The sequence below is a fragment of the Talpa europaea genome (genome assembly GCF_964194135.1).
Source record: "Talpa europaea genome assembly, chromosome: 11".
Classification (NCBI taxonomy): Eukaryota; Metazoa; Chordata; class Mammalia; order Eulipotyphla; family Talpidae; genus Talpa; species Talpa europaea.
In genome coordinates this window covers 82886499-82905304 of record NC_140078.1, presented here as the reverse complement: position 1 = coordinate 82905304, position 18806 = coordinate 82886499, and the positions used below count along the sequence as shown (strand labels likewise).

Here is an 18806-nt window from a genome sequence, read left to right as displayed (position 1 = left end):
ACTTTCATCACAAATGGCGTCCAAGCCAGGGGGCCAGTCTCCTGTAAGAGTCACTTCTTTTCTTGCTCTGCCCTATTTCTTCTTGTCCCCTATGCCTCAGGGTTTCACATGTCCCTGGCAGGTGAGAAACACAGGTCATTTTGGATTGCTTTCCACCAGAGTGGGCCAATAGAACTTTCGGTGGTGTGGCGATGCTCTCTATCCTGTCCCATGTGGCTAAGAGGGACTTAAAAATTGCTAGTGTAACTTGAAATTCAACATATGATTTTATTTCACTGTAATTAATTTAAATTTTAAAAGACATATGTGCTCCTAGCTACTTTATTTGTTACACAGTGCCACACCAAACTGTGCTCTTGACTGTGTATCTTGAGAGAAGATTCTTCCTTGGCTGCCCCATGGCACTACATCTTTATAAACCTGCTCTTCCTTTCAGGCCTCCCCGGTGGCACAGCGGGTTGAGCACAGCACTGTGAAGCTGTCCACAGCCTCTGCAGCGCTGGTTTGATTCCCGGCCGGCCAACGAGGGTTCCACATGGCTTGTCAGACCTCTCCTGTCACACTGGCTGCTCCCCTCAGCAGTGCTTTCTGTCTGCCTGTTCTGCTCCCCGCTCTGTCTCTGGTGAATCCTCTCACCCTCCCACGCCTCTGGCCTGTACCCCAGCTATTGTATAAATTTAAAAAAAAATAAAATCTTAAAAATAAATAAATAAACCTGCTCTTCCCTGGAAACTCCCTTTGACGTCTGAATTTTTTTATGCTACTAATTTGAGCAACTAAACATTGAGCTTTCACTCCTTTTTGGCTTTTAACTGACTGTTCAGACCCTCTTTGCCTTGGTTCAATACGTCTTTTTTTCTATTGTCCTATTTTCTCTGTGAACATATCTATAGATATTCTTGTCCAGCAACCAAGAATATGCATTTGGTTTTTATTAAGAATTTATCATAAGCATAGAAGTTTCTTTGAAATTTGATAATGGATATGAAACTTGGTGTCAGAGCACTCTGGGAAATGGAAAACTGGAAACAATAGTGTTTATTGAGTACCAACTGCCATTTTCCAGGCAATGTCCAAGATTCTGGAGGATAGCAAATGTGCATGTACAAGGTAGCAAACAGGAATTCACTAATATGTCAGGAATGAGAAGTGCAGGCTATCTGGCAGAGCGTGAGGTGTTTGTGATTTCAGAAAGGGGTTTTCCCATCCCTGTCTGAAAAAGGCAGATATCTGGGGTCAGAACGTTCTGTTTGGAAGTGAAGAATGCAAAAACACTAATTTGAAGGGACATAAGCACTCCTATGTTCATTGTAGCATGTTTTACAATAGCCAAGTTATGGAAACTACGTAAGTGCCCAATGACAGAGGAGTAGTCTAAAAAGATGTGGTATATATAAGTGATGGAATACTCCTCAGCTAGAAAAAATGATGAACTCTTGCCATGTTCAACAGTGTGCTTGGAACTAGAGGAACTGCAATGTAAAGTAAGTCAGAAGGAGAAAGAAACACTGGATACTTTAAGTCAGGTGCAGAATATGGAGGAACTGATAAACTGAACCAAAACAAACCCTAGAAATATACTGCAGAGTTGGGCTACTAGAGGGGGACGGAAGGTATAATGGGGCCCAAAGGGGTGTCCCTAATGGTATAAAGGTCAATGCCTGTGGGTGCTTTGGTGTTGGATGTAATGTGATGACATATATCTATAGAGCTGTGAACCTGTTCCCCTAAATCATGTACAGTGTTGCAAACCAACAGTTACTCAATAAAAATAATAAATTAAGGAAAAAAACAGTAAAAAAAAAATATAAAAGAACATTCTAGCTGGAGGGAACAAGTTCAAAGGCCCTAAAATTAGAGTATCCTTGTCAACTCCACTCCCCCAGGGTCTCTCATTTTTGGTCCTCTCTTTTACATTTATAGACATACATTTTTACATTGGACACTACGATGGAGACATTCTCTGACTCCGTTGATGTTGGTATAGTGATTAGAGTAAGATATTTAAGGCTGTGAAATGTAGTCAGATATTTTTTGACCTGTCTCTAGGATCTTGAACATTTTATAAATCTTGACTTTTACTCCAGCACTTGGTAGCTTTAATGACTGATTATTTGAGTGGAGGACAAATTGAAAGTGCAAAAGTTAGCTGCATACCAGCGGTTGCATAAAAAACTCTACGTTGAGTCCAATACCTTAACCACTCGGCCATCACAGTCCAGTTTATTATGGAAACAACGATATAAGCCAATATTAGCTCAATAAGAATATTTTAAAAAACAGTTCTTGTGGACTAGAAGGTATTGAAATTTGGCTTCTTAGTCAAAGGCAATTCAAAACATTTCAAAGTGTAAGTTTACTTCTTCTACCCTTCTTCCTAGTACTAAGTGTATGCAGACGTGGCCATTCCCCATAGATGGAAGACCTAGCAACTGTATTCTAGTGTAATGTAAGAAGAGGACACTTGAAGGATTTTTAAATGTGGCTCTCATTTTCCTCATTAAAATAGGGACAGCAATTTATCCTGACTACAATCAAACGATGTCAACATAAATGCCACTGACCATTGGCACTACTGGTAGTGGAATTGGTTGGACTTGGAGGGCATTTGAATTTTCACTCCCTGGAGCATGGCATCATGCAAAACTTAGTTCTGACCTCATGAGAACCCTTTATGCTGTTGACTGAAAATGGCATTAAGGTCCTGAAAACAATGAGTAATGCCCAGGAAAGGCAAAGATCAGCCTCACACTTTCTCATCCAACTACACTGTGAGAAAACAAGCAAAGTTGCCCATTTTCAGGGCAGATTCTCAGATTTTGTTTCAGATTTCCTGCCCTTTGTTGTCCTTTCTTGACGCCTTAACAATGCTTGAAACTTGTTTCTTTTTTATTTCACTTCCTCTGCTTGAAAAACATGAAGGGGGAGGTTTCAAAGAGTTTGGTGTTATCTTAGAAACAAAAGTGACTTGAACCCGCCTTATAGTCCTCCTGTGTCAACTAGCCAAGGGTCCTTAGGCTACCGCTAGTCAACGGAAAGTCTCTGCAAGTTCTTTTAGAAGTAGATCACTGTCTTAATATAATGCTGAGAGCATTACAGGCATGGTTTCTACTTTCATTACCTTAAAATTGACCATATTTCTTTTCTTTTAATTTGCAATTTGGGGAAAATCAGCCTTGAATAGATGGCATAGTGGAAGAAGCTTGAGTCCCTATTTAGCAGACCCTGGGTTGGTGCTGTCTGTCCTGGAACAAGACAAATGATGGTTCCTGCCCTCAAGAAACTTAGCCTACAGCCTGCTAGCAAGTTACTTAAACACTTTCCTCTTGGGTGAAGTGGGGAACAATAATATGAATCTTCCATAGTCACTTATCAGACATAATCAAGGTGTTTTTACAGAATCATACCTTTTGTTATTATTACTTATCATTCAAACTGAGCCCAAAAACATATTCAGAGTAAACACAGATGTTTGTATTGCTGAAGACTGTTTTCTTAAACTACTGCAATAAATGGTTTTGCTCTAAATCAGAATTTCCTCCACATCCCCCATAAAATTAGAGGAAATGCCTGCAAGGGCTGAATGGAAAGTGGTCCTTTGTCACCTGACATACATTTCCTTCCTTCTACCCTCCTGATGTACAAATGACACTGTATAGTTTTGCTCTTGCAGGATGATTGGCTGCAAGGATCAGATTTAAGTCTATTTTTTAAGTGTTGGGGGTGGGGGTGATACTTACATAGTACACTAAGATGCAAACAGTGGGCTTCTCAATAGAGAAAACAAAGCAAAATAGCAACAAAGCTCCTAATTTCTGAAGCCATTTTTTTCTTAGAAGCTGAAACAAAAGCTTAAAGGAAAGCAGAGTATTAATAGCTCATTCTATTTAACCAAGACTACTAGGTCTGAGCTAGGACATACTTAAATTATTCAGCTTTACTGACATTTTGGATTGAATTGTGAATATTTTCCAAAGTCAAAGGAACCTTAAAGATGATCATAAAGACCCTGATGTTTGGCCCACCTCTTTGGCTGGTCAGAGGACAACTCAGAAATTGGTTGAATAATTGCCTGTAAACACAAAGAATGGGGACTTTTCAATTCCCAGCATGGTGAATTCTTCCCCAGTAGAAATTTTATAGCATTATCACACAGTTAATTTTTACATGAGTACATGACCTGGAGGAGGAAAGATTAAAAAATAATGCTTTCCATATATCTGAATGGCATAGAACAATTCTTAACTAGATACTTAAAAATCTGGTGAAATTGTTCATATTCATCTTTTACTTCTCTCATCAGCTGTGAATCAGTGCAGTGTTTTATTTCCTTGAGAAAGAAAGCCAAATGTAACTTTAGTTCAACATATTAGAATTCTATCATCTTAAGGCGCCTCATTGCCTCCCCATCTCTGCATGTCAAACTCACTAATTTTATTAGCAAATTGCCAAGTAACATATTAAGTGTCTCAAAGCTGAAGCAGATCAGATCTCTCCTGTGAAATGTTGTGTAAGAGTCTGCAGATGATTTGAAATTGAACTTGATTTCCCAGTTCCTGGCTATTTACCAGGCCTACACTGGTCATGAATAATATTTGTAAACTGGATTATTTGATCTGAAAGGGTTGTTAAGGCCGCTACACCCTCTTGGGAACTTTGCTTTGGTGATTGATTCCTTTATAACTTTTTGAAAGCTTTGGAGCATGATGGTGACACAAAATTATTAAATTACAATTTGAATTCACTTAAATTTCATGAAAGATTTTCAAGAAGTCATGAAATGGCTACATTCTGTTGATGAGTAGACTCACTAAACTCTTAATTATCTTATTCCTTGACTGTAATTTTCTTTCGTGAGAGAGAGCATGGCATGTTGTGTTACTTTTCCTTCCAGAGTGTATGAATGACATTTTTTTTATTGTCTAGACTGTTTTCATATGCATTTCAAGCATGTTTTATCTTCATCTTGAATGTAGAAAGTATATTCAAGAACAAGAAATGGAGGTTCCAAGAAATTCCAGTACCTGGAAGTTAAGTTATTAGAACCTGTTACTATTGGACTGGACATGTGGTCTTGTCAGTCAAAGGTGATAACAGATAGTAACTATAATAATAATTATTATTATTATCATCATTTATCCAGATTTCTATAGTAGAGCAGTTTCCTTTACTTGAACTGTAATGTGAGTATCCACATTACTGAATCAAATGCATATTAGACACTGTCTATATTAGAGTTCAATGATGAATTTTTACATTCCTGTTAAGCCTTTAATATTAGAAGAAAATATTGAATGGATATGTTACATAATCATTAATGGAAAAAGCTTCACTTGGCCACAGGGGCCTTCTAATGGGGATGAGGCAAATTCAGAGCTACTCACACCACCTCAGGAGGCCACTCTCCCTTACCACCAACTTACTGGTGCCCTGGGACCATGGAGCCCCGATGGTGCCAAATCATTTTCATTAAGTGTAATTGAGAAACCAGATTTTCATGTGAAACAGCCTATTTTTAAGACTTATTTCACATTTTAAAAGATGAGTTTAGGCTAAACAGAGCACACCTGTGGACTGCTATGGGCACACGCCCCTCCCCTCACCACATCCCAACATTCTCTGCATCGGTATCTCCCAGCCTGGTCTACCTCCGGGTAATTTGGTGTCAGAACCCAGACGCTGAGGCCTCCCTGGTGGCGCAAGAGGTTAAGCACCACACTATATAGCAATCAGCAGTCTCAGCAGCTCAAGTTGATCCCCAAGCCGGCCAGGAAGCAAACCACATGGCACAGCAGACCTCTCCTGACTCGCCCGCTGCTCCCCTCAGCAGTGTATTTCAGTCAGTCTGCCTGTTCTGTCCCCACTCTGTCTCTGGTGAATCCTCTCACCCCCCACATCTCTGGCCTGTACCCCAGCTTTTGTATGCATAAATAAATCTTTAAAAAAATAAAAGAACCCAAATGTCTTAGACCTCACCCCTTAAAAGGGTACCTCCTTGAAGTACAGTGGTTATTTCCAAAAAGAGAATATGACCTAAGTTTTCACATACTTAAAAAACTGTAATTGAAAAACCCATTAGCTACTGGGTCTGAACTGGAGTAGCACCTTTTGGGAGAGAGAGAGAGGAAGCCTGCCTCCACAGAGAAATTTAGAAAGGAAGAGCCCAATCTCAGAATGGATTTTTTCAGGCCAAATTTCTTGCTTAGTTGAAGCAAGTGGTTCATCTCAGAGGCCTAGTTTTCTGATTTTCTAGTAGTCTCTGCCTTTTAAAAAAGATCCCCTCTTAGCGGGTTTTGTACTATTTCTTAGAATCTTGCATTAAGCTGCCTCATCACTTTGAGATAAAATATTGTTCAAATCCTAAACGAATAACAATTATAAATATAGACCTTTCTCTATTCAAAATTTCTTGTGATAAAGAAAATTTCTGCACATTGTTTTTGTTCCCTACAAGAATATAAGCATCCTGAGAAAAGGACCATATCATATACTGTCAACTGCACAACCTTTCCCCATGAACTTGATATGAGAATAAATCATGCATATTTGTTTATGTTATCTAATTTTCTGGTAGCACATTATCTTAACTGGATTAGAATGTGGTAAAACTCCCCAAATCATGCATTCATTATCTCGCCTCTATCAGACTGTGCTATTTACCAGTGTAGTTTTGACTGTCATCAAGAGGGTGACTTCATCTTTTATTTTCAACAATCTCTGCGTTGTTTTTCTTGTTGCTATAGCAGATCATCTAAAGCATATCAACAGAGGAAGAATTATTTCTCAGTTATTGTTACTTCAAGTACCAGCAGTAGAATGAAATTATTTTGAATGTTCATGAAATAGTGCCGCATATCCTCTATACACTCTCCCATTTGCCCAATGTAGCTTAATTTTCTCCACCGATTTCTTCTTTTCCAGCCCCAGTGCTTTCCTGCTTCTAGGTTTTGGCTCATGTCAAAGTCCAAGCAGTTACAATTTGCTAGATAAATTCATTGTTAAAATCAGCTTGTAAGGTTATTTTATTTTTGTCATTTATTTTATTAAGGTGATAACACTGTGTTTGATTCAGAAATATAGGATCCCACCTCTTCAGATAGGATAAGCTAAAAATTGCCAAGTACAGATGGCAGTATTTGCTGCAAACTGCTTACTTCTTTCTCTCCAGTTTCCACAAGTGTCTTTTATCCACTAGATCCCTATTTAAGATGAAAGAAAGAGATTGAGAGAGCTAAAAGATTTCTCAACTTCTTGAATACTGCCAAAGCACTGGTATTCTGAAATACTGCCTTTGGCAACAAAGTAGATGTTTCCATCTGCAGGAGTCATTTTAAATGTTTGGGTTTTGTCTCCTGGTATGTGACCTGATTCTCAGACATATGTCCAAAAAACAAAAGAGAAAAAAGAAAACGGGAAATTCAGCAAGTGTTGGGAGAACTCAAATTGCACGTCACTCCTTAGTGATCCAGGGAACTCAGGGATAAGCAAGAAAACTTATTTGGGATTAATTTGGAGTTGTTGGGGCTGGAGAGTGTTAACTAGGGAAGGATGCAATTCAAACTCCAGCTCAGTTATTTTTATGTTTGTCACTAGCAAAAGCCAAGTACTTTTCCATTCAGCCACAGCTTGTTTTATTCTCTATATGGCTTCTTAAAAATTTGCTTTTAAATGAAATTTTAAAAATCCTAGTGTAAAGACACAGTCAAGTGGTGGTGGGATAACTACCGGGACTACACCTGAGAGGAGAAATCAAATATTGTCCAAAAATGAACAACAATGTAAGAAATATAAAGATTTAAAAAATAAAAAAAATTGAAAATAAAAAAAGGTTCAACCTAAAGTACCCTATTCGATTAATTCTGTTGAAATATCGTTTAATCCCTAATTTACTTGTTTGGTAAACATTTATTTATGCATTTTCTCAAAGAAAACTTCAGATTCATGGCTTATTTTCTAGTCCTTGACTCTCAAGTTTTTAAAACAGGCATTGAGACTATTCAGTTTATTTAAAAATCAGAATATTTCTATTATGAGATATTTCTATTATGTTCTTGACTGTTGTGATGCTGGGATATTTTCTTTGCTTCTCCAGCTTCCCTCCGCCTGTATAGTCTAGTTCAGATCAAGCTGACTCTATACAGCATACACAGCACGTCCCTGTGCCTCTCGGCTTCTTTCCATCTGAGTTGCAGGTGGGTTGAACAATTTCCTGTCTTCAGGGATCAGACCCCTTGTCTGGATCTCTCACTCAGCTCAGCCTCTCCTGCTCTGAGCTATGCTCTCAGCTCAGAATGACTCTCTCTCCTTCCCCTGACTCTGAAAACCCCATCTTTAAAGGACAGACTCCTGCATGTAACAGGGTGTTTCTGTATCAGCTCTCTCTTCTCTGACCTCACACTTGTGTATCTTTAAAGGCAAATAGGTCACATTCCTTCTAGTAGCCTCTCAGACTCAACCATAAGCCTGTTTGCTTTGTATCTCTTGCCGTGTGAAGAACAGCGTAGCTGTCATAACGCTTGATAAATCCTCACTGGTTGATCATGTGGTAGGTAATTCCAGGGTGAGACAGGATATATTTTCTTACTAGGTTTTTGACTAGAATGATTTCCCTGCCATTTCAAAGTGATTTTAGAAGGTGGATTAGGTAGACCTTGGAAGGTTTTTGAAAGCTATTAGCATTACAAAGACGTTTCTAACAAAAGAAGTCATGCCTTCAGGCTGCTTGTATGTTTCCTTCTTGCCCACTTCTGTCTCCCAGTTCACTGTGATGGTGTTTGTAGTACGGTAGCTGGTGCTACAGATTCCCATGGGTCCATCACTTGAGGGAAAGTCTCTCCTGCTTTCAAGAAACTCACTGTTAGATGTTCCAACTATGCAATAGGTGTTCAGAGAAGGGAAATATTCTTAAAATATCTGACACCATCCCAAGGTGTTGGGTGTTTGTTTATAGTAATTGGCCAATGTATCTAATTTGCTTGGTCATCTTTTTAATTTTTTTGTGAAGAGTCATGGAGGGACTCCTCTAAGGCTGTTTGACTCGCTCCTTTGTTCTGGGTAAGGGACGTGTACATGAGAGGCCAGTAGACTTGTCCCACCTGGTCTCCAGGGCCTTGGGGTGTTGCCAGAATTGCAGACGGTGGAGGCTGTCTGCCAGATGGTGCCTTAGTGCCTGACTCTGAAATGCCATCTGCAATTTTAAAAACCTTCTTTCAGAGACTAAGTCTTTCAATTCCAGGCCCATATGGTGATCAGAAACTCTAGGCCTATAATCATTTAAAAGACCAGGCTCAATAGAAAAGCAGTAAGATGAGAAAAACCTGTAAACAACGAGGGATAGGTAGTCTATTTTGCTAGATTCAAAGTGAGTGGAAAAAGGGAAATAATGGCAAAGCACAGGGTACTCTGTGGCCTTTCTACTCAAAGTGTGAACTGGCAGCCTTGGTAGGATCTGGAGAGAGTCTTGGTCCCTACCTGTGCTGCCAGGGGTGGCTGTGCAGCTTCTTTGATCAAATGCTAATCTAGGTGTTGAAATGGAGGAACTCCATAGAGGTGATTAATGACTACAATCAATTGACATTGTCGAGGAGATTACCCTCAGTGATGTGGGTGGGCCTCATTCTATCTGCTGGAAGGACTTACAAGCAAAAACTGAGGTTTCCTGAAAAAGAAATTTTGCCTCCAAACTACAGCATCGAGAACTGACAGAGTTCCCACTTGGCAGCCCCACACTTGGGGTGGGGGATGGAATTTAACATATTCCTGAGGGATTTTTGCTCATTACCATCTGAGAAGTACTGCTCTGAGACATTATAATTTCTAGTCACCTATTGCCATGGATTCTTCTGGATGCTTCATTTAGTTGTATGAGTTTTAGTGATCTTGCTATGAAATATATATCACCAAAGAAGACATCCGTGATTTGTTTGTGGAATAAATTTTTAAAAATTTTTTAATTATTTTATAGAGATGACTTTGGTTGACAAGACTGCATGTTTTAGGAACACAGGTTCACACATCTTCAAATGTATGTTGTGACATAGCGCCCATCTCCAGAACACCAGTGAGTCCTCTCTCCCTTTTACTCCGCATCATCCACCCTTTCCTACTGGTGGCCTCAATGTATAGGGTTTGTTTTGGTTTGGTTTTGTTCCTTTGTTTCTTTAAATTCTACATGAGTGAGATCAAATAGTATTTGTTTTTCTTCTTTTGATTTATACTTCCCTTGGCATAATCCCTTCCAGTGACATTTTTGTTTTCAGGAACAACAACATTTCATCTTTTGTGTAGCTGAGTAGTATTCCACCATGTGTAAGTACCACAGGTTTTTTTATCCATTTGTTGGTCATTTAGAACTTAGGTTGTTTGCGCAATTTAGCTGTCATATATAGTGCTGCAGTGAGCATAGGAATGCATATACCCCTTCAAATTAATGGTTGTGTGTTCTTTGATAGACACCTGGTAGTGGAATTGTTGGACCTGATGGTAGATATATTTTTAATAATTTGAGAAAAAACCATATTGTTTTCTAGAGGGACTGGATCAGGCTGTATTTTCCCACCAACAGTGTACAAGAATTCCTTTTTCTCCACATCATCCCCAACACTTATTTCTGATCTCTTTGATATGGGCCATTCTCATAGGTGTGAGGTGGAATCTCAATGTTAGTGACGAAGGAGATTTTTTCATGTGCCTTTTGGCCCTCTGGATATCTTCTTTGGGAGAGGGCCTGTTAGATCTTCTGTCCATTTTTTGATTGAGTTCTTGGGGTTTTTTTGTTGTTGAGTTGTTGCCCCTTGACTGATGGGATGTATAAATATTTCTCCTATTCTGTGTCTTTTCATTGTAATGTTACTTTAGGCTTTTTTTTTTTTTTTTTGCTGTGCAAAATTTTTTTAGTTTGATGTAGACCCATTTGCTTATTTTTGCTATAATTTCCCTTGCTATTATAATTGAATTCCCACAGACATCCTTGGAATCAATGTCACAGAATGTTTTACCCATGTTTTCTTCTATATATTTAATAGTTTGGGGTCTTATATCAAGTCTTTAGTCCATTTTTAATTAATGCTTGTGTATGGTATAAAATAGTGATCTATCATCATTCTCCTGCATGTGACTGTCCAGATTTCTCAGCATCATGTGCTGCGGGGTATTCTGGACTCTCAATTCTGGAATAAATGAATTCTTGCATGTCCCCCTCCTCAAGTATGCCACAAAACAACAGGAGATAAATGCATGGATTCAAAAATACTTGAATGCATTTCTGGCAAACTGTTCAGGATTATTTGTAGAATTTCGAGTTTTTACCTAATAGTTCAGCTAATAGTAGACACCATTTTACAGATATGGAGTAAGAATTCATGCCAGAATTCCAAATATTTCCCTGGAATAAGCCTAAACCTTATTAGGCTGCTCATCTTTGACCTTCAAAGATAACATTACTGTTCCATAAATAGACTCAGCTAAGTATGTAGTTAATTCATATTCTCAAGATCAGGAACCTTTGTCTCTAGACAGTGAGTTTGGGGAAAATGTGCCTTAAAATGAGGAACACAGTCTGACCAAGACTGAAGGTCTTGATATTAATCACGGGTTTGTTTGAGGGAAGTGAGATAACAGTGGACATGTGATATAATCTTATGCAAAAACTAGCTGCCCATCTCCACTTTCAGTGAATGATTTTCTCCATGAGCGACATTCCTATTGACAACTCTTGGAGAACATTATGAATAACTAATTAGCCTGTCATGATAGAAAATTCCCCAGGGATGGTCAGCTGCTCACTGAGGGCCTGTGGGCATTCAAATACACTGCCTTAACAGGAGCACATCTTAACTCAAGACAGGAGATTAATTTAACAACCTGAATTGGGAGTAATTTTGAAATTGGTTAGGGTTTGTTATAAGGTTAATTAAGCGACTTTGTTGTGTTGTTTAGAATAATATCTTTGTCCCTCATTATTCAAATGTATGCATTTGCTTAGCTTCGTTTGGCTTCACAAACATATATGTTAAACCTCATGATTAATGAGGTCAGAAAATCCCTTTGGCTGGGGATTGGAACTAAGAGATGCAGTTTGAACATACAGTAAGTGCAGTCTCTGCCCCCCTAGTCCCTGATCTCTCTAGCCCTCTACCCTACTGTGCCTAGCATGTTACCCATGACCCTTGAGGACACTGGGGTAGACCTGGGATTCTTCAAGTAGGGCTTGGGGGCCTGCAGGGAATCTGGAACCAATCTCTGAAATGATGGGCAAAAGTTTGCATGTACTTCTCTCTGCCTCCTCTCTCCAGAGTGAGTTCATAAAGCTTTTATCTTACCCAACAAATTTGGGTAACTGTCCTCCATGCTTGCCGCTCTGTCCCACCCATAGACACAGTCACAAATGAGAATACTGGCTCAAAGCAAAGGCTGGAAATGTATCTGCTACCTGTAATTGTTAAGGTGGAGAACCTCCTGGGGCCAAATGTAGGGACTGGTTGGCTGGGGAGAGGTGCGTGAGTCAGGGACAGGTGGGGAGTGGGGCTGGATTGTAGACAATGCACTGTGTAAAGGCTTTCAAATGTTACAAATTAAAAAAAAAAAAAAGTTGACCATGCTAAAAAGTCTGCTCACCTTCATAGTGGTAACATTTACTGAAATAAAAACCAGGCCTCCGGGCTAGGTATTTATGAACGTATATGTGATCACACATGAGCACATGTGATCGTACACAGTAGGCTCCTAATATGGGTAAGTTCCCTTCGTGCACTGTGCACTCCCTCCATATGCCCCCAAGAACAAATTATAAAGTTGGCTTTTTGTGTTTTCCCCAAAACTCACTGTGAGGGTTTCCCTCCCAGCCTCTCCATCAGGCAACGTGGACTGCAGCCGACTGCACAGACTTCCCTGTGACAGCTGCCCTGGAGGTGTGTCACTGGTGTCACTAGAGGCCCTTCTTTATCTTTTTTCTTCTTTCTCTCTCCCTCTTTTTTTTTTTTTTTTTTGGTCACATCACTGCTGATTGTGTTTTGCAAGCATCAGATCTAAACCACTTATCCTTGTCAGCACATCTGTGGCCAGAGCTGCCGCTCCCAGCCCGCTCACTTATTTTTCTTTCTCTCCTATCACTCCCAAGCCCCATCACTTTCCTCACACTTCTTAGCTTGTGTTAGGAAAGAATGTGCCAGCCCAGAAAAGGACTCCTTTCCATCTGAGGTGTGAAAGTGCTAATCACACAGCTTTAGGTGCCTGCTTCACAGGGAAATGTCTCCCAGTTTTACGGAGGGACTTCCCCTGCCTTGTCACCTAAGTGTGTCTGTGTGTGCCCCGGAGGGTAGGTGGAGGGGATAGGTTTTTCTGCTTTGTGCTGTTGTTTGCTTTGTGTTTTCAAGTAATTTTAGTTCAGGGGTTCCAGCCTTGGCTGCACACTGAAATTGTTTGAACAGCTACTAAAAATCCTGATGCCCAGGCCACCCTCCAGAATAATTAAATAGAATATCTGGGGTGGCCACCCTCCAGAATAATTAAATAGAATATCTGGGGTGGGACCCAGGCTTCATTAGTTTTTAAAGTTCCCTAGTTGAATGATTCCAACATGCCTTCAAATTTGATAACCACTATTGCAGGGTATAATCCTAAGCTGCTAGGAAATTGAATTCCAAGTCACAGAGGCTTGATTTCATATTTAAAAATAATGAAGCTCTCTAACCAGCAAATAAATGTTTGTATGATTCATATTCTATACCAAAAAAGAAAAAAAATCATGGTCTAGCTTTTTTTTTTTTTCCTTTGATCCTGTCTTATAGGAAAACCTAGAAGGTTAAATTAGTTGTTTTTCAAAAAATATAAATGTAACTATTTTAGAAAAGATATATAGTCATTGTGTGTTAGTCCGAAATTGAGCACAAGGTTCAGAGAGCATTTTGGCTGTATTTTTAGCTAAGCATAGAGCTTTTGGTCTGGGAGACATTGAGAATTTCAAAATAGTTTGTTACCTAAAAATATACTTCCTGAAATGGAACTTGAGGCCCAAGAGGGATGAATGGGTTGAATTTTTTTCTTCTATATTTAATGTTACCACAAGAAAAGCAAATCTTAAATTTAAATATATTTGTATTTTTAGAGACCCAGGAAACAGGTGTTGTGCCCAACAACAAAGAGGGTTGCATGGCGAAATGTCAGTGACAGAAATCTAAGATTCCCAGGACAGGAAATGAGCATGAAGGACTGAAATGGTTCCCCTGGCTTTAGACAGGAGCCTACTTAACACAGGCAGAAGGCAGAAAGCCTCTCCCCAGCTTTTCCAAGAGTGAGCTGGGAGAGAGGTGTACCTTCCCAATGTTCACTTGGCCAGCAACCTGTCTAGTGCTATCTGTGTCTGGGTGTCCGAGTGCTTAATCTTTCTTAGTCCAGAATATAAGTGTCTTCAAGTCCATGTTTTTGACTGTGTGCTCAATAGCCTCATCGGATTTGATGTCACTCGTCAAACTCATGCCTTTATAAAGTTTTATTTATTTATGCATATAAGAACTGGGGTATAGGCCAGACGTGTGGGAAGGGGGAGAGGATTCACCAGAGAGTGGGGAACAGAAAAGGCAGATCAACTAAAATATACTGCTGAGGGGAGCAGCAGGTGAGACAAGAGAGGTCTGCTGCGCCATGCGAGTAGCTCCCTGGCTGGGGATCGAACCTGTGCTGCAGTGGCTGCAGATAGCTTCATAGGTTGCATCCTAATCCATTGCGCCACCAGGGAGGACCCAAACTCATGGCTTTAATTACCACCATGGCCTTTGGGAATGGATGTCATCGAGGAAAAAGTTGGGGAAATGGATGTTACAGCATTTGTATTGCCTTGCTACGAGTGCCCTGTGTGTGGGAAAGAAAGGCCAGTCTTCAACATTTCATTGATGAATGTGAATGAAGATTTCATTCATTCTCACACATCTTTTAATTTGAGCGAAGGCACTCTGTCTCCTGCCCCACTTGGTTTAAAGGGATAAATATGAACTTCTTGTCTTCATTGCTTCATATAGTCATTTATTCCCTCATTTACTGAATAGATGATGTGGGATGTCTTCTATGTGCATAGAAGACGCAGTGTGGAAATAAGGCAGAAGAAGCTGCAGGGAACTAGCTTGTGGGTGGCTAGATTATAAGTGTGAGTGATTGAGGTAGTTTTGCAGAAGGTAAAACAAGGTCTCCTGGTAGTTGTTTGTGTGTTGCTTCAGGGTGAATAAGGGACATTTAACCAGAGTCTAGAAAGATGACAACAAGCCAGACAAAGGGAATAATAAGGGGGAGACTTGAGAAAGGAAGGGACTTGACTTTGTCCTGGAAAGGCCCAGATGTCCTGACAGGTAATGGGCGTAATGGGTAAAGTGGAAGAGTTGCTGCTGCTGCTGCTGGCGAGGATGGTGGTGGCCGTGAAAGTGAGGGATTTACTGGACAGGTAGCTGGCTCCGGGCCATTGAGCTGGGACTTGACTTGTACTTATCTGAGGACCCCAGCACCTCCACAGTGTTTGGGATTGTGTCTAGGTGACATTAAGCCAGTGTTGGTTCATCGACTGATTTCCCTCAATGAACCAAAGTCAGACCCAGTCCCTTGCAAAGAAGGCCCCTAAGGGTTTTAGGTGATAACTCAGCAAAACATGGCAACCTTCTGCTTCACCTACAGTGTCTCCTCTGAGTTGGCCAACTCCCTTTGAATGTCACAACTCTGCTGCGGTGTGACCTCTTGGCCCATGTGGGCATGTCTTGTCTGGCTCCCACACCCTCTTTGTTCCTCTCTATTTTGGGTTACCCTTCCCTGCTCTGTTTCCTTGTCTGTCCACCCCAACAAACTATAATTTCCTTTAAGGTAGTTGTCATTGTGCCCCCAGCACCCAGCTCTATGCAGTGGCCCTGTGCAATCTAGGGCTCTCGATTGAATGATAAGGCTTTTGTACACTGAGGGCCTCACCATGATCACTGGCAAAGGCAAGAAGTTGCTCAAACTTCCTCCCACTCCAACCTCCACTGCCCTACAATGGCTTTTATTACAAATTGCCTACACGAGGGAAATTGTAATCTGATGTGAAGACATAATTTCTCCTTTCTCAGTATTCACCCTGATGACATCAAGTTTGTTTGAAATTGCATAGCATCATCAGGACTTGATTGGCAGATTGCCTGGCAGGTTAGAAACTCATTTCTTTTCCCTTTCAGTTAACAACGATGTGGTCGTCACAGACAACAATGGTGCATACAAGATCACACAATTGTGTAAATTTTGTGACGTGAGAATTTCCACCTGTGACAACCAGAAATCCTGCATGAGCAACTGCAGCATCACTGCCATCTGCGAGAAGTCGCAAGAGGTCTGCGTGGCTGTCTGGTAAGGTTGTCTTCTTGAGACCTTTCTCTCCCCTTGTGTAAGTACTACACACTTGGGGGACAGTCAGTATGTCTGCAGCCCCTAGGGTAGACATCCATCCCATTTCTTTCTCCTTTAGACCAAGTGTCTTCCAGTTTACTCGATTGAATTGTATAGAATACCTCTGGAAACAGGATCAAACACACCCACACAAGAGTATCTGTGTGTGTGTGTGTGTGATGTGTGTGACAGCATAAAAACCTTTCATGTTTGCAATAGATCTGGAAGCCCTTCCAGATTCCTGCAGCAAGAAGAGGGATTCGCCACTTATTAGCTATTTAATGGACACTCTCTTCGTCCTGTGCTCCACAGTGATATGTGGAGATTTGTTCCTAATCCTTTTTTGTGGAAAGAGAGGACATGAATGGGCACTAGGGATAGGAAGGGATTGTCAAAGAAGGAGAAGCTACTCAGGGATCTGGAAAAATAAGCCACTCTTTCAGAAGCCCTGGCTACTTTGCTGCTGTTGCCAGCGGGAAACCCACCACACCTTCCTCTTGGATAGAAACTACCTGTTTCTCCTAGATAAGATTCCCTTCCTTCTGTCTCTTATCCACACCCCCATCTCACCCCCACCTGCGCATATATGCACACTCACACTCACAGGAGGTTGCTCATGAATCACTTGATTAATTCATGGTTATGGATCGGGAGTATCAGCAAGAGATAAAAGGAAAAATCAAGATCGTTAGAAGAGCTCCCATTTTATAAAAAAAACTATACATTCCTTAATGAAATAGAGCATTTTGCTGACTTACCCTGATCTTTCAAATTATCACCTTTTTGTCAAGTAACCAATGTGTCTCCTGGCTTGTTGATAAATGAAAACAAAAACCCAAATACATTCCACCCTTTCAGGGAAGGAGTCTTTCAGTACTTTTTTCCAAACCACAGAGAGTTGGCCTTGATGATAGATCTGAAAACCTTGCAAATTTTCATACATACCAGAGAATGAATTCGTTTCTTAAGAACTAAAGGAATGTTAACAGCAAAGACATGTCGTGATAGCTTGCTGTACCTGCCAGCTTCCTTCGTGTCCAATTCTGAGGAGTGCTTTAGAAAAGAGAACCTCACAAAGATCATGTTGAGAGGAAATAGACCTGTGAGACCAAAGGTGGAGAAAGCCTGTCATCTGAGGAACGATCAAGGCAGTTAGTCATGGTTCACCCTATAGAGAGAGGACACAGGTTCTGTTGAGAGGTATTTGAAAGCCTCTCATGTGGAACATGTAATGATCATGTCCTGTGTGCCTCTGAAGGGCAAAAGGAGGATAATAAAATTTGCAAGGGGACAGCTCAGTGATGACTTCCTAACAGTTGAACAGGCTTCCTTCTCTGGAAGAGTCAAATAAAGTTCAGGAGAGGCTGGAACCATCTGGCAAGTCCACTGCAGGAAAAATTGAGACACCAGACTAGATGCCTCAAAGCTTTCTTCTTTAGTTTCATTCTCCACTGGTTCTCTTGACTCAGTAGCCAAGAGGAGAGCTTATTTGCATTATCGACGCCAGACTCTTTTAATGAATATATTATCCCCTGACCTGCAGCACAAGCCCAGATGATTGAATATGAATCAAGTCTCTCTGTGCAGAGATTTTGCTTGTGTCAGGAAATGTAAGTATGTGGGGAGGAGAAGCCTCCTCCTTGTCTCCTCTACATCCCAGCTATAAAGAGTGAATGCAGGGCCTCCCTGGTGGCGCAGGGATTAAAGACAGCACTATTAAGCTATTGCCAGCCACTGCAGCATGAGTTTGATTCCCCAGCCAGCCAGGGAGCAACCCACATGGTGCAGCAGACCTCTTCTGTCTTGCCCGCTGCGCCCCTCAGCAGTGTATTTCAGTCAATCTGCCTGTTCTGTTTCCCGCTCTGTCTCTGAAGAATCCCCACCCCTACACACACACCTCTGGCCTGTACCCCAGCCTTTGTATGCATAAATAATTTTTTTTTAAAAGTAGATTTGTAAGTACAAGTCGCCCCTGCTAGCCAAAAGTAGAGTGTTCCTATGAAACTTTGTGTGTTCCAGAGTGATGTAAACTGAAGAAGCAATTGCCATTAAGCTATATGGGAAAACAAACACCAAAAATAACTTACCAGCTTACACACAAAACCTAGACTAACACTCAGGTACAGTAAGAGCAGGAGTGGTGTGAGGAAGACACAGCCTGCATGAAGCACAGCCCCCAGAGGAGTTCGGTGCCGCTGCACCTGCTGCTCAGGGCAGTGCTGCTCTGGAGGGCTGCTGCGAAGCAAATGCTGATATTTTTGCTTTTTGCCTTTTGTTGTAAAAATGAAGATCCTCTTTGGATTTATTTTGGTTATGAAAACAGGCTATGGTCCTTTAGAATCCCTGCGTTAAGTACTAAGCAGTGGGACTAGTCAATGTTGCTCTTGTGTTGTGGGGATATGGTCCCCCCT

General features: G+C 40.8%; 1 protein-coding gene across 3 annotated transcripts in view; it reads left to right on the top strand.

The window, feature by feature from the left end:
• TGFBR2 (transforming growth factor beta receptor 2) overlaps nucleotides 1-18806 on the top strand; it is a gene marked incomplete at both ends in the record, with an annotated part of 84999 nt that overhangs the window by 20261 nt on the left and 45932 nt on the right. For 2 of the 3 annotated variants that reach the window (XM_084247409.1, XM_084247408.1), the window contains one exon: nucleotides 16188-16356. The exons of the other annotated variant lie outside the window; for it this stretch is intronic. In XM_084247409.1, coding sequence (XP_084103535.1) covers nucleotides 16188-16356 — 169 coding nt within the window. The remainder of the gene's footprint in view (nucleotides 1-16187; nucleotides 16357-18806) is intronic. 3 annotated transcript variants of the gene reach the window in all.